The sequence below is a fragment of the Scyliorhinus canicula genome, chromosome 10 (assembly GCF_902713615.1).
Source record: "Scyliorhinus canicula chromosome 10, sScyCan1.1, whole genome shotgun sequence".
In the NCBI taxonomy this organism is placed as follows: Eukaryota; Metazoa; Chordata; class Chondrichthyes; order Carcharhiniformes; family Scyliorhinidae; genus Scyliorhinus; species Scyliorhinus canicula.
In genome coordinates this window covers 108,724,123-108,750,273 of record NC_052155.1, presented here as the reverse complement: position 1 = coordinate 108,750,273, position 26,151 = coordinate 108,724,123, and the positions used below count along the sequence as shown (strand labels likewise).

The following is a 26,151-nucleotide window of genomic DNA, read 5'->3' as shown; positions in this document are numbered from 1 at the left end:
GAAGAAATCTATTTCACCATAAATTGTTGATTCAAAATGTAAAGCGTTGATTTACTCTTGTCAGAATCTGATATATACAAACTTTTTTTTAAGGAGCTCAGTCTTCGGAAGAAAGGCTTGGAGTGCTTGGTCTCAATTTTGAAGTGTATGGTGGAATGGAGTAAGGACCTGTATGTGAATCCAAATTCTCAGACCAGTCTTGGTAAGATAACTGCTTTATCCTCTCAGAAACCTTTTAATCTTAAAATCTATACACACTTATAGGCCGAGCTAGTAGAAGATATTGGATTAACCTGTTGCACAAAATAAGGTCAATATCAAATCTAAATTTTGCCAGTTAACTCGAATTTTACATGGTAAATTTTGTATGAATTTCAAAGATGAATTCTGGAAAACTAGTGGAAAAGATTTATAGAAGTCAATTATGTTTTTGTCTTTAGAATAAACTCCTTTCAAATAAATACGTCCACATGCAAGGAAAGCCGATGTTTCTTGGATACATGCATTTCAGGCTTAAAATGTTATTCCAAGGAAGTTGAGCAGCAAGATTTAATGACATTTTCTGATGCTGTAAAGTAGATTGCAATACGGTGTCTGGAGAATCTGATTTAAGAACTTAGCAAGTTTAAAATTCATCAATTAAAGTCACTGCAAAATACTGTATGATTGTGCCAAAGACTATTACAAATGTAATTTAATTTTCTCCTTCAGATTTTTTTATCCTTTCATGGGCTGTGAGCGCTGCTGATAAGGCTGGCATTTGTTGCTCATCCCTAATTGCCCTGCAAAAGATGAGCCCTCATTTTGAACTGCCTCAGTTCATCTGGAGTAGATTTGTGCTTAATGCTTTTAGGGAGTTGCAGGATTATGACCTAGCAACAGTGAAGGAACAGCGATATTCCAAGTTAGGATGGTGTGGGACATGGAAGGGAACCTGCAAGTTATGGTGTTCCTGTGGGTCTTCATCCTTCCAGGTGGTTGAGGTTGTGGGATTCGAATATCACTGTCAAAGGAGCCTTAGTGATTTACTGCAGAGCATCTTCTACATGATACATATTGATGCCACTGTAGCTCAGTGGGCTAGACAGCTGGTTTGTAATGCAGAACAATGCCAGCAGCGCGGGTTCAATTCCCGTATCAGCTTCCCCGAACAGATACTGGAATGTGGTGACTGGGGCTTTTCACAGTAACTTCATACTTGAGACAATAAAGGATTATCATTATTATGGTGGAGGTAGTGAATATTAAGGACAAATGTTACTTGCCACTTAACAGTCCAATGTTTGACTGTTGCTCAGGTCTTGGTGCATATGGGCACAGACTACTTCATCTGAGGAGTTGCAAATGGTACTGAACATTGTGCAATCATCAGCAAACATTGGACTGAAACTCATTGGAGGTTAGAATAGTGAGTGATCTGGTTTAAACATATAAAATTATGAAGGACTTGATGAGGTAGATTCTGAAGGGATGTTTCCTTCATGGGGGAATCTATATCAAAGCACCATAGTTTCTGCATAAGATGTCTCACATTTAAATTAGAAATGAGGAGGTATTCTTTTCTGAGGGATGAGAATCTTTGGAATTCTCTATCTATGGACCTATTGAGGCTGGGTCATTGAATATATCCAAGGTTGAGCTACACATTTTTTTTATCTACAAGGGAGTTGAGGGTTATAGGTACAGAGAGGAAAGTGGAGTTATGGCTGCAATGAGATCAGCTATAATCTTATTGAATGGCAGAGCAGGCTCAAGGGGCTGTATACTTATCACTCTGCTCAGCTCTGATACGATTTCTTATGTACCGTCTGTGATATAATGTCCGTGTTTATTTTTTGTTTTAAATATCATCTTTACTCTGCTTTTTACTCTGATTAATATCCGAATTTAAACAAGGCTTGTTTAATGGTAATGTTGTTGCTTTCTCTACTTTTAAAAAAATTTTACAAATTGCACAGTAACATAGTGGTTATGTTGCCAAACTAGTAATCCAGAAGCCTGGACTAATAACACAGAGACATGAGATCAGATCCCACCCAGGTGCTGGGGAATTTATATTTCCTTAAACAAAATATGAAATAAAAAGCTAGCACCTGTAATAGTCAGAGTTATGTTTTTACAGCACGGAAAGAGGCGCTTCGGCCCATTGAGTCCGCACCAGTTATCAAACACCTATTTACTCTGATCCCATTTTCCAGCACATGGTCTGTAGCTTTGCATGCTATGGCATTTCAGGTGCTCATCTAAATTCTTGTTAAATGTTGTGAGGGTTCCTGCTTCTGCCTCCCTTCCAGGTAGTGAGTTCAGATTCCCATTACCTTCTGGATGACAACATTTTTTTCCTCACACTCCCTCTAAAACTCCTGCCCCTTACCGTTAATCTATGTCCCCTGGTTAGTGTCACCTCTGCTAAGGGGAAAAGTTACTTCTTATCTACCCTATCTATGCCCCTCATAATTTTATGCACCCCAATCAGGTCCCCGTTCAGCCTTCCCTGCTCCAAGGAAAACAGCATAGCCTATCCAGTCTCTCTTGATAGCTGAAATGCTCCAGCCCAGGCAACATCCTGGTGAAACAAAAACAGAAAATACTGGACAATCTCAGCAGGTCTGACAGCATCTGTGGAGATAGAAGGGAGATAACGTTTCAAATTTGGATGACTCTTTGTCAAAGTTGGAGAGCAGGAACTGGAAATAGAGTCAGATTTGTACTCTTATGGGGGCATGGAGTGGTGGGTCTGGATCGGGGCCAGCGATAGGTGGAGATTGACAACGGTCGACATAAAGACAAAAGGAATGTAAATGGGAGTGATTAAGACTAAGAAGGATGCTGATATGGCACATAAAGAGATTACAATATGCGAATGACAGAATAAAAGTGAGCAGGGTGTCAAAGGGCAACTAGGATGGCCCAAGTGGGATGGGGGGAGGGGAGACAATGGTGAGGGAAAAACAGATCAATGGAAGAAATGAAAATAAATTAAAAGAAATATAAATGGGGTGAAGGTGGAGGGGACAGTTCATAGTCTGAAGTTGTTGAACTCGATGTTAAGTCTGGAAGGCTGCAACCTGCTTAATCGGAAGTTGAGGTGCTGTTCCTTCAGTTTATGCTGGGCTTCACTGGGACATTGCAGCAGGCCAAGGATGGACGTGTGAATGAGAGCAGGACGCTGAGTTGAAATGGCAAGCAACAGGAAAGTCTGGATCCCGTTTGTGGACGGACCAAAGGTGTTCTGCAAAGTTGTTACCCAGTTTGCGTTTAGGCTCTCCAATGTAGAGCAGACCACATTAAGAGCAGCAAATTCAGTAGACCAAATTGCACTTGAAACGCTGCCTCACTGGAAAAGAGTGTTTAGGCCCTGGGACGGTGAGCAGGGAGGAGGTAAAGGGACAGGCGTTATACCTTCTGCGATTGCATGGGAAGGTACCGTAGGAAGTGGGCGAGGTGTTGTTGGGGGGTGGGGGGTGGAGGTGGTGATGCTGGAGGAGTGGACCAGGGTATCCCAGAAGGAACATTGGAGGAGGACCTTTGACCCTTCGAGCCTGCTCCGCCTTTATCACGATCAGGGCTGATTATCCAACTCAATAGCCTAATCCTGCTATAGATACAGAGAAGATGTATGGATACGTAGAAGTATGGTCCCTGCAAAATGCTGACAGGGGGAGTGAGGGGAAAGATGTGTTTGCTGGTGGCCACCACCAAACACGACTTTACTTTCATAAACTCGAGTGGCTTTACTCTGTTCCTTTACTACTTCCTAATAATGTATTCCAGTGTTTTCCCAATGTCAGATGTTAGGCTAACGTCTTGTGACTCCCTCCTTTCTATTCCTGAATAGAGGCTTTACATTTACGATGTTCCGATTGCTGGGACCTTTCCAGGTCAAGGGTATTTTGGAAGATTGTAGCCAACAGTTATCTCAGCAACCACTTCTTATAGCCTAAGTTGCAGGCCATCAAGTCCAGTCTTTATTCACATTAGTTTTCCTAATACATACAGAACATAAGAACTAGGAGCAGGAGTAGATGGAGTTTAATCGGGATAAACGTGAGGTAATGCATTTTGCAAGGTCTAATACAGATGGGGAATATACAGTAAATGGCAAAACCTTAAAGAGTATTGATAAGCAGAGGGATCTGGGTGTACAGTTTACAGGTCACTGAAAGTGGCAACACGGGTGGAGAAGATAGTCGAGAAGACACGGCATGCTTGCCTTCATCAGCTGGGGCATTGAATTTAAAAATTGGCAAGTCGTGTTGCAGCTTTATAGAACCTTAGTTAGGTCACACTTGGAGTATAGTGTTCAATTCTGGTCGCCACACTACCAGAAGCATGTGGATGCTTTGGAGAGGGTACAGAAAAGATTTACCAGGATGTTGTCTGGTATGGAGGCATTAGCCATGAGGAGAGGTTGGAGAAACTTGGTTTGTTCTCACTGGAGCGACGTAGGTTGAGGGACTACCTGATCGACGTCTACAAGATTATGAGGGGCTTGGACAGATTGTATAGTCAGAAGCTTTTTCCCAGGGTGGAGGGGTCAATTACTAGGGGACATAGGTTTAAGGTGCGAGGTGCAAGGTTTAAAGGAAATGTACAAGGCAAGTTTTTTGCCTTGCAAGCTTGCCATTGATTCTGTCTACACCTCCCACTGCCTCAGGAGGGCAGACAGCATTGTCAGAGTGCCCTCACATCCAGGCTTTGCCCTCTTCCACACCCTTCCATTAGGCAGAAGATGCAGAAGTCTGAAGACCCGCACATTCAGAAATAGGAACAGCTTCTTCCCTACAGTTACTAGATTCGATGACTCCCTCGGGCTGATCTGTTCCCTGTAAGAACACTATTCACAACTCCTCTTGCTCATGTGTTGCTTGTTTGGCCCTTGTTGCACACTGTAACCAATCACTATTTGCCGATGTACCATTTGTCAATGCACTCTGTCAATTATTCTTCTGTCTACTATGTACGTACTGTGTATGTTCCCTTGGCCGCAGAAAAATACTTTTCACTGTACTTCGGTATATGTGACAATAGATATCAATCAATCAAGAGGGTGGTGGGAGCTTGGAACTCGCTGCCAGGGGAGGTAGTGGAAGCAGAAACAGTGGTGACTTTAAAGGGGCGTCTTGACAGATACATGAATAGGATGGGAATAGAAGGATATGGTCCCCACAAGGGTATGGGGTTTTAGTTCAGACGGGCAGCATGGTCGGTGCAGGCTTGGAGGGCTGCAATTTTCTTTGTTCTTCGTTCTTGTTCTTTGACAAGGCAACTTAGCCTCATGAACCAGCTACGCCATTCAATACGATCATGGCTGATATCCTCTCGACCTCAACTCCACTTTCCCGCCCATTCTCCATAACCCATTACTAAATAAAAATCTGTCTATAACCTCAAATTTTCTCAATGTCTCGGCACCACCGCATCTGGGGTAGTGAATTTCACAGACTCCCAAGTTACATTTTTGGGGGGCTGAATGAAAAGAAAAGGTATCACTTTCAGCTCTAAATGGCTTGCAAATTGAAACTGGAATATTTAGTAGCTACATTTAGGGGGCCTCACGGTAGCAGGGGGCCTCACGGTAGCATGGTGGTTAGCATCAATGCTTCACAGCTCCAGGGTCCCAGGTTCGATTCCCGGCTGGGTCACTGTCTGTGCGGAGTCTGCACGTCCTCCCCGTGTGTGCGTGGGTTTCCTCCGGGTGCTCCGGTTTCCTCCCACAGTCCAAAGATGTGCGGGTTAGGTGGATTGGCCATGCTAAATTGCCCGTAGTGTAAGGTTAATGGGGGGATTGTTGGGTTACGGGTATACGGGTTACGTGGGTTTAAGAAGGGTGATCATTGCTCGGCACAACATCGAGGGCCGAAGGGCCTGTTCTGTGCTGTACTGTTCTATGTTCTATGTTCTATAACTGCATCAGGGCAAAATTTGGATTTAACTTTTAAAAAGTTGCCAAGTGCAATTTTCAATGCACATAACCGTATGCATCTGTTTTGCCTGTATTTAGTAACGTAAGCAAAATCTTCTTCCTTTAAAGACGTTATAATGTAAAGGCATTGTTTATTGGAGTCTTTGAAGAACTAACATATGCTGTGGATAAAGGGGAACCGGTAGATTTACTCCACTTAGATTTCTAGAAGGCATTTGATAAGTTGCCACATCAAACGTTATTGCAAAGAAATAAAAGCTGATGGTGTTGGGGGTAACATATTGGCGTGGATAGCAGATTTGCGACAGATAGCGACCTATTCCGGGAATTACAAGTTATGGAAACAGACAAAAGTCTGCCTTAGTGCACCAATAGATGCAGGCTGAGAACTGAAATTTGAATGGATAGAAGATTGTCTAGCTAACAGGAAACAGAGGGTAGGAATAAATGGGTCTTTTTCTGGTTGGCAAGAATAATGTGCCACAGGGATCAGTGTTGGGGCCTGAACTTTTACAATTTATAAAAGCAACTTGACAGTCGCCAAATTTACTGATGACACAAAAATATTTGGAATAATAATTTGTGAAGAGGACTTAAGGAGGCTGCAAAAAGATATAGGTAGGTCAGGTGAATTGACAATGATTTGACAAATGGAGTGTGATATGGGAGAAATGTGAAATTGTTCATTTTGACATGTGTTGGGAAAGAGATGGTTTAAACAATTAATGTTTCTGTGTGTTAGAAATATGGTACAAGTTTAAATATGCTTAATTTGTGTTTCTTTATTTGTGTGCTAAGAAAGGGCTAAAACTTAGTTTTGTCTCATGTTAAAAACAGGTGCTGTTGGTCGTTCTAAGTTAGTGTGTTTAACACTCCTCCAATAGAGGCAGTGTGCTTAACACTCGTTTGGCTCTGTTTCTTATTTCTATGCTCTGGAGTCGCCAGGTGCCGTAAGAGACACCGTCACAAGTGCTAAGGTCAAGTTCAAGTCAATAAAGTCATACACCGATTAGTAAGTCCAAACAATTAGAGTTTATTATAACAATTATAATAAATACTCATGCACACGCTAAAAGACTAATACTTATCTAAGTAGGAACAAGCAAGGTCAGGGAACAAGGCCTTTATTCCTTTCTGGTCTGCAACTTCTGTTCGCTAATAGTCGGCAAGAGTACAAGCAATGCCTGGGTCACGTAGCGATCGTCGTTTTGGCACTTACTGATCGATGGCTGCTGCTCAACGGCCGGTGATGAAAGACAGGAGGCTGGAGTCGGAGGCCGGAGACAGGAGGCAACAGGAGACAGCAGGCCGAACCATGTGTGGTACCTTCTTTTTATAGGTCCCCAGAGGTCCGTGCCCCTTGGGGCGGGCTCTCTCACCTGCTGGGGATCGATTGGGTCTTTCCCAATCGATATGATTCGAACCCCCCTATCCTAGGGTCGTTCCTTGATGGCTGGGGTGGTTCTTAGGGCTTATTGTCCTGGTTTCGTTGGCGCCATCCTGTCTGCTTCACTATAGAAAAGTATCAATCGATACTTAAATGTATCTATTGTATCTGGGACTGTCCCGGTATCACCTAATTAGTATGCAGATCATTTTCCCATTTACAACGCTGCCTGGACTCTGCAGCTGTGGGGAAACCGGTTTTTACGAGTGTCTCACTGTTGAAAGCTTCTGCAAGCTGTTTGTCCTGGACTATGTCCGTTTTTCCCTGCAGTCTTTGCAGTTCTCCATTTTGTATACTGGTGTCCATTTTAGATGGCTACAGTGCCTACAAGACTTTGCTTTATAGTTTTACTTTAAACTTTGCCTGCATTGTAATTAAGGGTTTGCAATGCAAAAACTAAAGAAACTAAGTTGCTGCTTATCAAGGTCCACACTGAAAAGCAGAAGCAGTTAAGAATCCAGTTTGAATCAGGCAACGCAGGCAGGACACTAAAGTAAGGGACAAAAAGCAAATCTCAGAAGCTAAGTAACAGAAAGTTCCGGAAACCAGGCAATGAAAAGGAGAATATCCCTGGAAGACAGAAGTCAAAGGACAAGGAACTGGAATCTGAAGAAAGGCTGTTCATTGAAGTTTCGAAAGAGGCTCCCAGTTAAAGACAAAGCTGCAAGGTGTCGGCTAGCAAGAAGCTAGACATCCAAAGTAATCCCAAGGTTGGTGACAGCTTAATACACCCTGTGGAACAGTGGTGTTCTGTTACCATGGTTGGGTAGCTGAAATTGCATGGAAATTTGAATGTATGTGGTGTTCCAGGACAGAGGAACACTGAAAGGGTTTATTGGTGAAGGCATCCGAGAGAAAGCGTTGTTCGGAGGAAGATTCCAAAGCGTGTTCTTCTTAGCGAGTGGAACTGGAAACCTTCTGAGGGAAGCCAAAGTTTCTGTGTGGCCACTTGGCTCATGTGACAAGCATCCAGGGGGGTTTGATGAGAAATCCACAGAAGTTGTTTTTGGTTGCATCTGTCCCTTTTTTTTTGAGTGTGGTGCCTGACCACATTTTCCCTATTGGTTTACATGTGCTGTGTACTTATTGAGAGCACTAGAGAAAGATAAATTATAACTTGTGTTATGCGTAGAAATTTGTGTGTCACTGCGAAGGTATAGCTGGGATGAAGGAGTAGTGTATTATGTTATTTTCTTCTTGTTTAATATATGTTTTATTCTTTTGTTAAAAGTTAATTGAGGTTCCTGTTCATCCACGTCTCTAAACAATAAATAAAAGTTATGACCGATCGAACGAGGGTTCAGCTCCGGGACTTGAATGCCCAGTACTAACATCAGCTGGGATTGTAACACAGGAAAAATAAAATAAAGGAGCATAGTATCTAAATGGTGAGAGATTGCAGAGCTCTGAGATACAGAGGGATCTGGTTGTTCTAGTGCATTAATCGCATAAGCCTAATATTCATGTACAGCAAGGAAATAGGAAAGCAAATAGAATGCTATTGTTTATTGTGAGGGGAATTGAATGCACAAGTAGAGAGGTTATGCTTCAGTTATACAGGGCATTATTGAAACCGCATCAGGAGTACTGTGTACAGCATTGGTCTCCTTATTAAGGAGAATATAAATGCGTTGAAACCAGTTCAGAGAAGCTTTACTAGATTAGATACCTGGAACTGGCAGGTTTTCTTATGCTAGTGAACATGCCAGGCCTATATCTGCTGGAGTTTAGAAGAATCAGAGGCGATTGAAGCATATAACTACTCCTTAGAGGTCTTGATAAGGTGGCTGTGGAGAGGATGTGTCCTCTTCTGGAAGAATCGAAAAATGGGGTCACTGTTTAAAAATAAGGTGTCGCCCATTTAAGACAGAGTTGAGAATTATTTTTCTCTGAGGGTTATGAGCCTTTGGAACTTATTTCCTCAAGAAGGTAGAAGAAAAGTATTTGAATATTTTTAAGGCAATGCTAGATAGATTCTTGATAAGCAACGGTAGGTGGAAATGTGGAGTTGAGATTGCAATCAGCAGAAATGAATGGCAGTGCAGGCTCGAAGAGCTGAGTGGCGTACTTCTCCTAATTTGTATATGCCTAAGTGTGAGACAAGGCAGTGTCTAGAACTGTTAGATATATCAACTCTCAAATGTCTTTACTATTTTTTCAACTTTTCATAATGACTCTTTCGGATTTCTATTAAAGAGCCGGCCCTTTCATATGTATTTCCTTGCAGCTGAATAAAGGCGACATATTGTGGTTGTATCCACCATTGAATGCATTGCTCATGTGGCCAGAAATTAATTAGTGAAAATGTTAATAATTGTCTATTTCTTCCAATCTACTGGCCTAGAATTTGGTGTCGTAATAATGGTGAATGTGTTAATGCTTGCTGTTGCTATTGGGTACAACTTCTGGTTCTGCACATGCACAGTTAAAAGTGGAAAACTGGAAATTAATCTTGCTGCTCCGTTTTGCCAATCGTGCGCTTAACCTAATTACCTCCTACTATTGCACTGAGGAAGGATTAGAGCATAATTATTGCTCGGCAAACCCTCTGTTCCCGAAATATTAATTTGATACGTGGAATCTAAACTGCCTTGCTTTGTTCATGGCAAAGGCCTGACAATTCACTAGTTCAGTCAGGACTCTTTTCTTGGGTTGAGCTGAAGGAAAAGGAGTTGTACACTGTACTTAACGATGCTGAGTATATTTGAAAACTTAGAATTTTGAATATAATAACCGTTACAAAAAAATTGTGTTTTCTTTCAAGATAGCCTATGTTGCTTTATATTCTTTCTTACCTGAATTCTCAGTAGTAACTGTTTAAGATTCAAAAATGTTGTTTGTGTATTTTCCATTGACTGCAATATAATTATACCATCCTTAACATAAATCCAAATCTAATTATTTAGTTAAAATCATTTTACTTTTAATATGACCCATATTTTACTATTCCTTAATGGCTGTCTTAATCAGGAAGGGCAGGTATGTAAAAACGTAGTGCCTACTTAGTCTGGGTCTCTTGAATAGGATTAGTGTAAATAAGTATTTCATGTTTTTAGTTGGTCTTGTATGTTTTAGTTTTGTGTACTGTTATCAATACTGAAATTCTATTTGCTGATTGAGTGGAATGTAGATGATAAACCATCTCTGTACTTAAATGTATGTATAAATCTTTTGCGGGTCACTTCAGTTGGAAGGACTGGGCTACTGTAATACCCCACAAAGAAGGAGCTGATTTACAGATTAAGTGGAATGTCTGAATTTTCCAATGTATCCCAAATTTCTTCAACATTTCAATTCAAGAATTTTTTCTTTGTTTAGTTTTTTTGCTCAAACAGAAACAGAACTTTGATGAGTAGACACATCATCTTCTTCGATGTGAATTGTGAAAGTTTTTGTTTCTTTTGGGTGCTTTCATATGCTTCTGCTTTTTACAAATGTAATCACTTATTTGCTGAGCTTGTATTTTCCTCTTGAACAACCTTTTTTAGGAGACAAATTACTATCACAGAGTGCCATACTATCCAGAATTTCCATGATAACCTAGCTCAAATTGAAAATGAGATATTCTCAACACCTGTAATGTTTGAAAGATAAACATAGCTTTAACCATAAAACTTTGACTCAACTTCAATTTTTTTCTTGAGGTACTTCAACACAGATTGAGAAATTCTCAGATTTCCTAATAATTTCCACTTTTCAGTTATTATGGTATTGCAATAAGATGTTTTCCCTGGTACCATGTTATGAAAGTATGGGTGATTTATAACTTTTTTTGAACTTATGACTTTACTTTTGTGCTACTGGTTCATGTATGTCAAAATGTTGAATTATATGCCTACTTTCCCTTTGGTTGAGTATTTTTCCAGCTTGCAGCTGAATCCATCATTCATCATGAAGAAAAGGGAATCATGAACCAAACTTTTCCAGACATTCCTGCCAGCAGGATCTTCTGGTCGGGTGGGGAGGGGTTTGGAATCGCACCCATGATGTTTGATATTGTCCTTCTAGAATCAGATTATGCATTGAAATTGAAAGATTTTATAGAGTCTATGAGCCCGATTCACCGGAAAATGTATAATTTTGCGTGGGTTTCGTAGGGGGATTCCATATAGGTATTTGGGCGTGATCCCCATCGCTATTTGCCCATACTTTGTCATTCTTTTGGAGCTTGGGGGATTCTCACTGAAGTATCCCACACTTGGAAATGTTTCTGCAGTCGGGGTTGTACGATGCCGGCACGACCAGCTCCTCCGAGATTGGTGCGCCATTTTTAAAGAGTGCCCAGATCTCAAAGTTAGATTGAGACACCCCGACCCTCGGACATCACAAGGCCCCCGCAGACGTGGGCAACACCCAAAACTCTCGACCCCGGTGGGTTGCTGAGGGCACCCCCACCTTTAAGGCTATCCTTTAAGTTCCCCTCCCCTTTTCAACCCCCTCCCATCCGACATAACCACCCTTCATACCCCACTTCACCCCCGCCACCTCCATTTCATACCCACCCTTCATGCCCCCACCATACACTACTTCAGGTACCGTCTTTATGCACCCCCTTCATGTCCCCTTCATCCTTCCTTTCATGGGCATGAATATCTCCGGTCCCGTCTCTGGGCATTGCTCCTGGACACTGCCAACCTGGCACCGCTGAAGTGCCAGACACTGCCCTGCCCAATTCCCGACCATCGGTGGGCTCCAATGGCCTCCGAGCCCCCCTTGGCGTTGCCATCGCGTTTGGTTTCTGTTTATGGAGACCAGTACTAGTTCACGCCAGCCTCAGACTTCACCAGCAAAGGTGTGGTTCAGATCATGGCGGGCAGTTAAATCGCACTCTGTTGGCGTCTGGCGAAAATCCGGTTTTTGCCCTCCTGCAATTCACCTGACAGCGGGATCGCACCTGGCGCAATGTGGTGATAAAATCACGTCCAACATTTCTTCTGATACCTCATTTGAAAACAAAATAAAACTATTTTAGACTAAATGTCATTTTCAAAAAAAAATAAGTCCACAGTAATAATCCAAATTACTCACAGACTTTAGAGTGGATTAGTATTTTGTTTTGTAAAATTTGACAATCTGTATTTTTTTTTATATGTTAACTCTTTTCTAACCTTTTTTTATAATCTTGTGTGGATATAGGCCAAGAAAAAACTTCGGAACAAGACAACAATGAAAATAAGTACCCTGACACAATAAATCGATATGGGAGTATAAATTCTTTAGATTCCACAGCATCATCTGGGATTGGCAGCTATAGCACTCAGACGTCTGGTGCAGATAACCCTGAACAATATGAGGTTTTGAAGCAGCAGAAAGAAATCATAGAACAGGGAATTGAGCTGTAAGCCTGATAAAACAGAATATATTTGCTTCATTCTGACTACTGTTTACTGTTGAGTTCAATGACATGAGAAACTGAGAAGAAATTCTGACCCAAGTCAAAGATAACTGTAATATTGTAATAATTAATACCATTCAAATTCTACAGTAAAGAACATTTTGTTTTCATCTGTTCTCAATTCTTACATAAAGTAGATAGTTATAGGTTGTTGATTGATTTGTGAATAATAGCAAATGTTTTCAATTGAAATAGAATCTGAGCAACTTCACTCATTCATGGGATGTGGACATTGCTGGCTAAGCCAGCATTTATAGCCCATCCCTAATTGCCCTTAAGAAGGAAGTGGTGTGCTACCTTCGTGAACCACTGCAGTCCATGTGTTGCAGATGCACCCACAGTGCTGTTGGGGAGAGAGTTCCAGGATTGTGACTCTGCAACGGTGTAAGATTTTTGATCTATTTTCAAGTCAGCCTGGTGAGTGACTTTGGAGGGGAACTTCCAGGTAGTGGTGTTCCCATGTGTCTGCTGACCTTATCCTTCTGGATGGTAGTGGTCGTGGGTTTGGAAGGTGCAGCCGAAGAAGCCTTGGTAAGTTCCTGCAGTGCATCTCGTAGACAGTACACACTGCTGCAATTATGTGCGTCAGTGATGGAGGCAGTGAATGTTTGTGAATGGTGTACCAATCAAGCGGCTGCTTTGTCCTGCATAGTGCTCAGCTTCTTTAATGTTGTTGGAGTTGCACTCATCCAGATAAGTGGAGAGTATTCCATCACACTCCTGACTTGTGCCTTGTAGATGGTGGACATACTTTGGGGAGTCAGGAAGTGAGTTACTCAACGTAGGATTCCTCGTCGCTGACCTGGTTTTGTAGCCATAGTATTTATATAGCTAATCCAGTTCAGTTTCTGGTCAATGGTAGCCCCCAGAGTATTGATATTGGGGGATTCAGCGATTGTAATGCCATTGAATGTCAAGGGTCGATGTTTAGGTTCTCTCTTGTTGAAGATGGTCATTGCCTGGCATTCATGTGGTGTGAATGTTACTTGCTACTTGTCAACCCAAACCTGGATATTGTCCAGGTCTTGCTGTGCTTGGACATGGGCTGCCTCTGTATCTGAGGAGTAGTAAATGGTGCTTAACATTGTGCAGTCAATGGCAAACATCCCGTCTTCTGACCTTATGTTGAAACATCATTGATGATGCAGCTGAAGATTGTTGGGCTTAGGACAATACCCTGAGAAAATCTTGCAATGATGCTTTGGAACTGAGATGATTGACTTTCAAAACCAGAACCACTCTCTTTGTGCTAGTATGACTCCAGCCAGCAGAGAGATTCCATCCCACCCCGATTCCATTTACTTTAGTTTTACTTGGGCCTCTTGATGCCACACGTGGTCAAATGCTTCCTTAATGTCAAGGGCAGTCACTCCTACCTCACCTCACTTTTAAGGGAGTTGTAATGTTCATTTTCTCCTCATCTTGCTCCCCCAGTTGAATAATTTATGTAGAGCAGATACCAACATCAACTGCTGATGCATATGTGATTTGAGGAAATTTCAAGTTTTGTATGCCCATATTACATGTCTGAAGTTTCCTTGTGAAGGCATTTGAAGAGGGTGGCTGCCACTCTTGAGAATCATTGGCATCTGCACTCACTTTTTGTGACCCCATTGGTGTTGGGCACAGGCTCAATGGTGCCACAGGTCATTGTTATTACAGACCAAATGTGCCCAATAAAATCTTAATGCACCTATTGAAGCAGCAATAACTTCCACTCTGAAGGCTGCCAGTGTCTTTAGGAACTCTACCTGGCTTCTTGATGTTGCAGAAATCTTCCAAGCCGTCTAGATCTTCAGGGAGTGTTCTGCAGATTGTGACAAATTTACTGCAGTATGTTGGAGATGCATTATGTGGACTACAACCGCTTGTATGGCATTTCAACAATATGTGTTGGAACCTTTACCATTATATGCATAAGAGATTAATGCTTCTTTTTCATTGTTCTTAATCTTATCTTTTATTTGAAGTACTGGTCAATTTTAAACCTGTAATTCATAAATATTAAACATTTATTAATCAAGCAGTCAGCCATTTATGTGCTTAGAATTTGAAACAACTTTTTTAAAATTCAGATTCAATAAGAAACCAAAAAGAGGGATACAGTATCTACAGGAACAAGGAATGCTCGGCACTACATCTGAGGATATTGCCCAATTCCTGCATCAAGAAGAAAGATTAGACACGGTAGGAAGTTACAACTGTTATTTGAAAGGTTAATAAAACCTTTCTAACACTTCTACAATGTTCCCATTTGCTAAATAATCTTTCATAGTAGTTTAGCTCTGTATCTTTACACTAAACTGTGTTCTCCAAAGGCATGATGTTATGGGCCAGGGTTTAAAAACTCCAACGTATATTATGAAGTCCACCTGACCTACAACCTTTATGTTGAATTTTGGTAGGATGAGCACAAGAGCCTTCCCTTCAGGTGTGATTCATCAATCTACCCAGACACTTTAATCAAAACACATTTTATTCTAAGAACTTAGTTAACACATATATAAACCCACAGCAAGAATTTTTATCAATTACAAACATAATGTCACCACTCAGCTACAGCAGTCTATGTATAACACTTAATGAATTCCCCGTTAACTGTTCCAATTCAAAAACAAAATCCACTGAACCAAAAGCCCCTATTCAAAGGCTTGGCCCAGCACACTGTATTCTCACTTGACTAAGACTGGTCTTGGTCCCTGTGATTATGATCCGGTTTTTAACCAGCAGTTTCAAATTCCTTCCGGAAAGCAATTATATCTCCAAAGCCACCACCAAGGTGATTTTTACTGGAACAGATATTTAAAATGAAAATAGAGAGAGACAGGCAAAACATTTCTTTCTCCTGCCTGCAGTCCAAAGCAGTCAAACTGAAAATGAAACTTAAAAAAGACTCACAGCTACAGCTCAGATCAATCCACAAAATGACATCACTGAAGCCATGTGATAAGCCAAAAACCTTTCTTAAAGGGACACTCCCATGACAATGACATTTCCCTCCAATTAACTATTGCTTCACTTTATTGAAGATAACCCAAGTTGCTTAGTGTATTAAAGTACAGGAGTAAAGATACTGATTTGACATAGTAGTTATTGGCTGGAGTACCTGACAACGTTGTAGTCAAGTATATATATTTTTATAATGTAAAGGCACAGATAGAATTGGGTCGAATGCGACAGCACAGAAGGAGACATTCAGCCCATCAAGCCTGTCCTTGCTGTATTTATTTCCCCCTCATGTCAGCTCTGTTTTTATTTCTTAAGGAATTTAGTAATAGTTGGTGGGATAACTCGGTTAATGAAGGCTGACATTGGTACAGTAGTGAGAGATGACCTTGGTTCAGAAGATCAAGATGTACAATAAGTTTGGGTCGAGATAAGAAATAGCAATGGTTAGAAGTTACTTGAGGGAATAGGTTAAAAGCTCCCTAACAGTAGCTGTACTATAGGGCAGAATATACAGCAGTAAATAATGGGGGCTATTAAGAAGCGTGATTAATCAAGGGTGATTTTAATCATCATATAGATTGGATGAATCAGATTGCAAAGGTAGTCTGAAAGATGAGTTCATGGTTGTATTTGGGACAATTTCCAGTCCTTTCTCGTGCCAACCAGGGAGCAGGCTATTTTAGACCTGGTAATTTACAATAAGACAGGATTAATTAATGGCTTCATAGTAAAGGAGTCTCTAGGAAAGAATGGTCAGAACATGATCGTATTTCCCATTCCTTTTGAGGGTGAGAAGAATGGTGCCTTAAACGTAAATGCACTTACAGGGGTATGAAGACAAGGTTGCATGAATTGACCTGGCAAAATGGGTTAAAAAGTAGGATGACAGGTGAAATACTGAAAAGATTAGTGGCAGGTCAGAAGATTGGAGAGTTTTTAATAACTATAAGCAAATGACTAGAAGTGAGGGAAAAATAGCAAAAGCTTCTACAAATATTTAAAAAGAACAAAAATAACTAAGGAGGGCATTTGTCCCTTAGAGTGTGACACTGGGGAATTAATAATGGGAAACAAAGAAATGTTGGAAGTGTTGAACAGCTATTTTGGGTTCAATTCTCCCGATTTCCACATGTGGCCTCCAGCAGGATATGAATGTCCTCTGCGCACTCTATTTGGCACCCAGTACAATTCCATTTAGGGATTCTCCTATTCGTCCGGCATAGTACCGGCACAATGCAGCCGAAGAGTTGGCCCCTTCATGTCTATCTTCTCTGTAGAAGACATAAAAAGCATCCCAAGAATACTTGGAAATAAAGTAAAAGGGAGGGAGGAACTTAAAACAATCATTAGGGAAAAGGTACTGGAAAACTATTGGAACTAAAGGCTGATAGGTTCGCTGGACCTGGTGGTCTTCATCCTGTGGTCTTAAAAGAAATGGCTAGGTGCATTGGTAGATGCATCGATTGTGATCTTCAAAAATTCCCAAAATTCTTCAAAGGCACCAGTAGATGGGAAAATTACCAATGTAACACCTCCATTCAAGAAAGGAGTGAGACAGAAAGGAAACTATCGGCCAGTTGGTCTAACATCTGGTGTTGGGAAAATGCTTGAATTAAGGAGTTAATAGCTGGACGTTTTATTGTGATTTTCCAAATTAGGCAGAGTCAACATATTTTTTGGAAAGGAAAATTGTGATTGACTAATTTATTGGAGTTCTTTGAGGAAGTAACAACCAAGGTGAATAACACAAGTTACAAAATTAATCTTACACTCTACTGTTCTCAGAAAGTACACAGTGTAACCAACTGGTGAAATGCGCTCAGATACACCACTGGTGAAATGCGCTCAGATACACCACTCTGAAACCAAGTGACAGGTGCCACCTAAAACAACTTCCGAGGATTTCTCATCAAATCATCAATGCTTGTTACACTGTGAGCCAACTGGCCTCACTGGAATTCCTGACTTGCGCACAAGGGTTTCCAAACTCTAAGAATACACTTGGAATCTTCCCTCAAATAACAGTTCCACTCCGATGCCTTCACCAAGGATCCACTTCTATGATTTGAATCCCTCCTTTCGTTATTCCTCTACCATGGATTGCCACATGCATTCAAGCTTCTACACTATCTCAGGGATGCAGCCATGTCAACAAAATCCCACTGCTTCACAGGCTGTATTAAGGTGAAACAAATCTTTTGATTTACCTTGCATGTCTGGCTTCTCATATAGCTGACTTTAAATCTGGATCTTGCAGCTGTCTCTTTAGCTCAAAGCACTTTCTCTTTGTTTCACTTGAATTATCCTGAACAGGACCTTGTTTCGCCTTGTGTTCTTTTATTCCTTTAACTTAACTGTCTTCCTGAGACATTAATTTTGTCCCCAGTTCCGTTTTTTTGGGACTTGTGTTTTTTGGGAAGTCTGCCTTCTGCAACTCCCTTGTCCTGTGCGGCTTCTCCTTGTTCTAGCTTACTATGAACTCAAAAGTTATTTCTGTTCCAGGGTGGCACCTGGTTACTATGCAGCAACCTAGTTTTCCTTTGAGTCCTGTTTACTTTCAAGTCATAGCCCCTCATTACCATGCATGCATCTAAACTAAACTGAAGCCATTAACCCTTTCAAATACAGAAGGACAAAATTAAACTTTATAAAGCTATACCCTATTTCTAATGCCTACAAATACAAATATAAATTACTTAAAACTACCTCTGCTTCCTGACAGAAGGTTGACGATTGGACAATAGTTTGTGAGGGTGTTGGGGTCAAGGGGTGTTTTTTGAGTTCAGGGGTGATGAAGACAGATTTAAAGCATAGAGGGACAACACCTGAAGAGAGAACGGTGAACAATGGTTGCCAACAGGGGAACAAGGAGGAGGTGGGTGGTCAGCAGTTCAGTGGGAGGATTGAGGGAGTAGAAGGTGAGTCTCATGATCAGGATGAACTCGGAAAGGGAATGAGAGAAGTTGGAGACATTTAGTGAAAGATGCGTGTTCAGAAATGGAGCAGAGGGAATATTAGAAGAATAAGGGAAAAAACTATCTTCCCATTAGATATCTACTGCTGAAAAGCACAAAAATGTTCTGTATATAGTGCAATAATTTTGCTTTTCATTTAGACTCAAGTGGGTGAATATGTAGGAGATAATGACAAGTTTAATAAAGAGGTCATGTATGCCTATGTGGACCAGCTGGACTTCTCGTCGAAGGATTTTGTCTCAGCTCTGCGTATGTTTCTGGAAGGTTTCCGTCTCCCAGGAGAAGCTCAGAAAATTGACCGATTAATGGAAAAATTTGCGGCCAGATATCTGGAGTGTAACCAAGGGTAAGTTAGAACTTTAAATATCAACAATGCAATGTGTTTACATTGTGCAAATAAATTGGTGCATGTTGTACAAGACTGCTCAACGTTTTATAAGCTTTGATAAAACAAGTCATTTTTTGTATTGCTTTATTTCAGGCAAACACTTTTTGCTAGTGCAGATACAGCTTATGTTTTGGCGTATTCTATCATAATGCTGACAACAGATCTTCACAGCTCACAGGTAAACTCTTGAAAATTGTTGCATTTTCTTATTTAGAAGAAGTATTTTGGGATGATTCAAACTTTTAACGTATTTTAGCCTACAAAGTGTAATGCCAACTAGGTTTTAAAGACTGGTTACTTTTCTTCCCATTTTAGGAGTTACACTGTATTTTTTGCAGAATTTATGAAGATTTGCATTTAAATGTTTACGTTTATAAACCAAATTAAAGACATTGCCATTACAATTATTCTTTTTTAATTGAATTGCGAATGTTGCTTCTTTGCATAACCCTGTTTATGCTGTTTTTTAATTTAGACTTTGGATGTGCTGGACAGAATGTATAGCATAGAATCACCTCATTAAAAATATATAGTGTGAGTGGGGAGGGGAATCATCAAACATTCATTGGTTTAAGTTTCATTAAAAAACAACAATCCCAAGATAATCTGTTTTGATTTGATTGATGATTTGATTTGATTTATTGTTACATGTACTGAAGTTTTTAACTGTATCAATGCAAAATATATGCAGGGTAATTTCTGATCTGGTGATCCTGCAGGATGTCGAAATGAGGAACATTGGTCGTGCCAATGTATGTCAGGGATAGATGGTTAGACTCTTTCTTGTTGGAGATGATCATTGGTTGGCACTTGTGTGGTGTGAAATATGCAGTAATACAGTAATTCCACCAAGTATTTTTACTGAATCTTTCTCAATCGGACTTGAAACTGAGCATTGCAAGTTCAAGAATGTTTGGTGGCATCGCTGTAATGCCGGTTCAATTCCCCCCCCCCCCCCCTAATTTACTCTATAACTCTTTTATTCTATGCCCCCTATAACACAGATTCATGCTGCAAAGTGATTTGAAAGTCTTTGCCAGCTCTTCAAATGGCCTCAATCAAGTGGCTTTTCCTTTTGAGCTTCAACAGTTGTTCAATCCTGAGGACACTGCAACTAAGCTCAACTTAATCTCTCCATTCACTACCTTTCCTCTTGAACACACCCATGTTTTGTTTTCTGCATGCTTTTTTCTCTCTCTCTCTCTCTCTCTCTCTCTGTCCCCCTTCTCTCTCGCTCCCTCTCAATCAGTCACTCACCCTACTTTTTATTTGCCCTGTTACTTCTACATCCTATTCCTGCCATTTTCCTTGGCTAAACCAACACCAAAAGAAGTTCTAAGTTTCTTAACTGCTTCCCACAAGGAAATTTGTAAATTTGAAGCATATATGGAATTAAACTAGGGACTTTGCTATACTATATGTGACAGTATCATATCAGTGAGCCACTAAGTAATGTAGTTCTGGATTGATAAACTTCAGTGAAAGGTAATTTGAATTATTATTTTCTGTTTATTGTTTCAAAAAAGGTAAAGAATAAAATGACAAAGGATCAGTATATTAAGATGAATAGAGGAATCAATGACAGCAAAGATCTACCTGAAGAATATCTCTCAGCTATCTATGATGAAATAGCAGGAAAGAAAATTTCAATGAAGGAGACAAAAGAGCTAACAATTAAGTCCTCCAAACAGAGTAAGTTAAACTATTACCTTCCTTTCTAATTGATGTGCTATATTGAATATGCCTTTCACTGGGATGTTTCTCTCCTGGAGTCATAGTGGAGCGTTTAGCCTCTTACATAGGATAGTTTCCTTTTTTTGTTTGTTCATGGGACGTGGGCATCGCAGGCTGTGCCAGCATTTATTGCCCATCTCTAATTGCCCTTGAGGGGCAGTTAAGAGTCAACCACATTGCTGTGAGTCTGGAGTCACATGTAGGCCAGACCAGATAAGGATGCCAGATTTCCTTCCCTGATGGACATTAGTGAACCAGATGGGGTTTACAACAATCGACAACGGTTTCATGGTCATCATTAGACTTCTAATTCCAGGATTTTATTGAATTCCAGGTTTTTTATTGAATTCAAATTTCACTATCTGCAGTGGCTGGATTCGAACCTGGGTCCCCAGATCATTACTCTAGGTCTCTGGTTTACTAGTGCAGTGAAAATGCCACTATGTCACTGTCTCCCTGACACTGTGTGTCATGCTGGGTGAATTGACGACAATATTGATCATTTATAACAGTAGCATAAGATGTTATGGATTGCAAATATCAGCCTTCTGAATTGATTGAACAACTAACACATCAGACCCATCATATGTAAACCAAAACAAGCTTTCACCTGGGGGAAGATGAGGCAGTGACCAGCTCAAGCTCATGGCTTACTGTTGAAATGAATACTTTTGTTGTCCTGGGAGCTATTCCTTTGAATGCTGAATATGGGTAGAATTTTCAGATCTCATTGGAAAATAAGTATAACAAGCACTACCTGATGAGTGGGTACCTATTTCAGATTATTGTATTAGGTAATTTAAACTGAATAAATTTGCAATCAGAATATTACTAATCCAACTAGTACTAAAACAGAAATGTTGGAAAAGGTATCTATTTGAAAATCACCCTGTGGCATCTGTATTCAAGAAAGCTGTTTTCAAATATTAAATCACGGATTTGGCAATTAACCTCCACTCAGGGTTTAAGTTACATTTCTGAAATTACGATTTGTTCTGACTATTAATTCCCAGTAATGAGCTACTAAGAAATGTATCAGTTATGTCACCAGTATCAGTATGGGCATTAGCATTCAACTTGGAATACAGTAGCAATTGGAATTCAACATGACACTGTGTGATAGGAAAGAATCTAGGAATAGAAATAGCAAAACATAAGGAGCTTCATAATATAAAGCAAAATTTTAGTGTGACATTAACGCTGTGATGTAGCTGTTGGGTTCAGATGCCGTTATGAATTGCTCAAACATTTACCATTTAGTCATCGGAGTTAAAGCCTTGTTACTGTTTCTAAGGATGTTATTGTTCATGGAATAGTTCCAAACAGAAAAAAATGGTAATGTCACCAATATTTAACATTTTTACCAAATGGAATTTTTTTCTGCAGATGTAGCCAGTGAGAAACAGCGAAGACTTTTATATAACCTGGAGATGGAGCAAATGGCTAAAACTGCAAAGGCTCTCATGGAGGCTGTAAGCCATGTACAGGCACCTTTTACTAGTGCTACACATTTGGATCACGTTAGGCCAATGTTTAAAGTAAGTTATTAGTGTCTGACAGAAATGTATTGCTAAATGATTTTTATTCTGTTGTGTGAACCCTACCACTTTCTTACCTCCTTCCACAGATTTTCACTTTCTCAGGGCATACTTCACTTCCCACTCCACCCGAGTGCAATTTACTTGCCCAGCCTCCTGGACAACAGTCTTCTCCATAATTACTTCCACCACAGATGGTGAGAGGAAATGATGTTTTCTCCCATTTGTCAGTATGTTTGTAAACAAAGGGCGGGATTTTCAGGCCTCCCAGCCGCGTGTTTCTCAGCGACGGAAGACGGAGCATCATTGGCTGGTAGTGGGATTCTTTGCTCCCGCTGCTGTCAGTGGGAATTCCCATTGAAGCCACTCCACACCTCCTGGAAACCCGTAGGCAGAGAATCCCGCCACCAACGAATGGCAGGCGAATTCCAGCCCATATATCTCCAAACCTAATGAATTAGTTTCAATAAAACTTGGTATGCAATTAGGGTATGGCCCAAAGGCAAACTAATTAGCCTTTGATTCAAATCCGGATCCTGGTATTTTCTAAAGGATCTGTTAACATTGTGAGGTGAGCAGAATTGATTTTTTAAACAATTGTTGTGGGCTGTTTGATTTAGAATATTGTTGACTGTTTTAGAATATTGTTACTTTAGAGTATCCTTACTATTGTTTGTAATCATTAAATCTTAAGTCAATTTGTACTTTATTTCACCCCCCCCCCCCCCCCCCCCCCCCCCAAAAGTGAATGAACAAACAGAAGATCTAAACTTGAATTGTACATCATTCATCTGTGGTTTAGTATGCACATAGTTTCGGCAGCTCGCAGTCATTGTGTCCCATACTGTATTTGACCATATGAACCTGTCTTTCAACCTAAATCTTGCTATTCATTCTTAAAAGTTTTGATGTGTACAACATTAATGCCTTTGGTGTTAGCCTATTCCATAAACTCAGTCCTGTGCAGGAAGAATCAAAGCTCATGTAATTTTGGGTCACATTTTGACACTTTTCTACTGAAGTTCTCCGTCAACACTCAAATTTCAAATGATAAGAACTGTCTTGCATTTGCATCTCCATTTCTCTCAGCATTTTAAAAAGCTAAATTTTGTCTCTTTAATTTTTTCTGCAATCACTTTATATGTTTTTCTTGTTTTATCCTTTACTCCTGGGATCTCTTTAAAATAACTTTGTCACATTCCTCAAAACGAAAGCAACATGCTGCAGATGCTGGAAATGTGAAATAAAAGCATATAATGCTGGAGATTTGCAGTACTTCATTATAAATTGTCAAATTCTAAGGTCATCAACTTGAAAAGTTAACTAATCTTTTCTCTCCCAGTTGCAGCCTGAACGGCTGAGCTATTCTAGCTTGTTCTGATTGTATTTCTTTTCATTGCTGATATGTATGGAAAAGTACATTTCCATACATATGTATAGAAAGTACAGTAAGAACTAGAAAAATTGAATTACTTTATTGCAGTGCCTTCCAGAGTTATATGCCTTAAAACATTGGTGGTGAAAATGGTGCATTTCCAGAATATCAGCTGGAGAACTATGCTGTTTATTTTTCTCAAAGGTTTTTAAAGAGGAAATTTTGTGTTTCATAGTTGGCTTGGACACCGTTTTTGGCAGCTTTCAGTGTAGGCTTACAAGATTGTGATGATACAGAAGTGGCCTTTCTTTGCCTGGAGGGCATACGGTGTGCTATCCGGACAGCTTGTATCTTTAATATTCAGGTAATGACAGTATCCTCATATATGCTAATCTATTTTTTGCCAAGAAAATGTTATGTTATGGATACTATTTGTCAGGCAGGTTGATGTTATGCTTTCTAAATCACCAGAAACTGATATTGAGTTGAACTGAACAGCATTTTATGCCACACCAGTGTGTTCATGAACCATCCGGTATTAACACATAGTTGATTATAGCTTATAAAAAGTCCCCTGTTTAAAGTATGTTTGTTCTGAGCATGTCATGGTGTTCCCACCTTTGTTGGTGAGGAGGATTTGCAATCTTGTACAGAGTATTTTATTTAAAAGAAGGCACTTCAATTGTTAAAGCTCTTCAAACTGCCCTAAAACATTGTTACCAGGGAACTAATTGTATAAAACAAAACAAATAATTATGAATTGAGTACACCTGAAATTGACTTTTGGTTTGTTTTTGGATTGGAAGGTTTATTACTGGTTTGCTAAATAGTTTGATATAATAGGTTAAATATAAGAATATTAAATGCAGCATTTTCAATGTAGAAAGATCAAGATCCTCAATTGGGGGGAAAGAGGACTCTACCATGATTTACAATAGTTAAATCTGTGCTTTATAAAACTCAATGATCCATTATACGATGGTGCTTATCTGGCCGCTAAACAGCATTCTTTTTCCATAAAAGAAAATGTCTTATTTTTGGGGAACCATAAGTTCTAATATGTAGTTTACTTTTTTACTCATTCATAGGATGTGAATTCTGCTGGCAAATTATGAGCATTGATACCATGAACTAAAATTTCATTTGTTTTATTTTGCATTGTAAATATCCTTTAATTACTACAATTACATTAACAGCTTGAAAGAGATGCCTATGTGCAGGCCCTTGCACGATTTACTTTATTAACAGCCAGTTCTGGCATCACCGAAATGAAGCAGAAGAACATAGATACTATCAAAACTCTCATCACGGTGGCTCACACAGATGGCAACTATCTTGGGACCTCCTGGCACGAGGTATAAATTGTCTTTGTATTTACTACCATGTTTCCCCTCTCAGACTGGAAGAAGCTTGTCTAAATCTATTGAGATTGTGCTTTTGAAGTGTAATTTTTAAACTTGTTGGTGTTTCATCAATATTTACTTATTAAATTGTTCCTGGCTTTTTAAAAGTTATGCGTTACACAAAATGTTTAGTACTTGCAGCATTAACGAAGTAATGTGATGTCCTGGCAAAATTTTCTATGGAAAAAAAACAGTCAAGTTGCCTGAAATTTCTAAGTTTCAGACAGCTATACTTCATTGCTTTGAGTATTAATTGATTTGCTGATCGTCACAGATTCTTCTATTGTTAAGGGTTATGATTGGCTAGAATTCTGCTTTCATACATGGTTTTACCATTTGTTCTAGATGTACAGTGTAATTTCTAAAATTCATTTACACATATCTTGTGCTATGCTTGTTAACGTGAGAAAGCTAGGTAGTTACACTGGATTATTGTCAGTCGATAACCTACATCCTTTCTTGGAACTATCCAGCACATACATAAATTGCGAAGATTTGCAACTTTTATAAACTGAACAAAATCCTATTTTAATTTGCATTACTGCAAAATACCTTACAACACCAGGTTAAAGTCCAACAGGTTTGTTTCAAACACGAGCTTTCGGAGCACGGCTCCTTCTTCAGGTGAAGAAGGAGCCGTGCTCCGAAAGCTCGTGTTTGAAACAAACCTGTTGGACTTTAACCTGGTGTTGTAAGACTTCTTACTGTGCTCACCCCAGTCCAACGCCGGCATCTCCACATCATGCAAAATACCTAACAGTCGATCTGTGACTGGATGTTGTTCTTAACACCGAGATATTATGGAGAGACGGGAAGGAAGGCAAGCAGTTTTATCGTAAGAAAATCTGAAAGTTTTGGTTTACCTCGGGTCAGGCATTGATGTGGAGCTTTGAAAAATTAGTGGGCAGGTGTTGGCAATTGATGAGTGTTCTGAAAGATTGGAGGAGGTGAGGTGAAAATAGCAGAGGGTGCCCATAGAGGACATGGGCAGTGCGGTGCTGGGAGGATAGCGCCTGCCATG

The 26,151-nt window shown here is 40.1% G+C and overlaps 1 protein-coding gene across 9 annotated transcripts in view; it reads left to right on the top strand.

The window, feature by feature from the left end:
• Window positions 1-26,151, top strand: part of arfgef1 (ADP-ribosylation factor guanine nucleotide-exchange factor 1 (brefeldin A-inhibited)) — a 280,401-nt gene that overhangs the window by 149,279 nt on the left and 104,971 nt on the right. For 6 of the 9 annotated variants that reach the window (XR_005462112.1, XM_038809540.1, XM_038809538.1 and 3 more), the window contains 10 exons: window positions 94-202; window positions 10,344-10,352; window positions 12,510-12,711; window positions 14,844-14,955; window positions 18,833-19,038; window positions 19,174-19,258; window positions 20,607-20,772; window positions 22,201-22,352; window positions 23,963-24,091; window positions 24,924-25,082. Coding sequence is in view for 8 of the 9 variants with exons in the window: in XM_038809540.1 (XP_038665468.1) it covers window positions 94-202; window positions 10,344-10,352; window positions 12,510-12,711; window positions 14,844-14,955; window positions 18,833-19,038; window positions 19,174-19,258; window positions 20,607-20,772; window positions 22,201-22,352; window positions 23,963-24,091; window positions 24,924-25,082 (1,329 nt within the window). In the remaining variant the exon portion in view is untranslated. The remainder of the gene's footprint in view (window positions 1-93; window positions 203-10,343; window positions 10,353-12,509; window positions 12,712-14,843; window positions 14,956-18,832; window positions 19,039-19,173; window positions 19,259-20,606; window positions 20,773-22,200; window positions 22,353-23,962; window positions 24,092-24,923; window positions 25,083-26,151) is intronic. The other 3 variants (XM_038809539.1, XM_038809541.1, XM_038809536.1) reach the window with 1 other exon arrangement.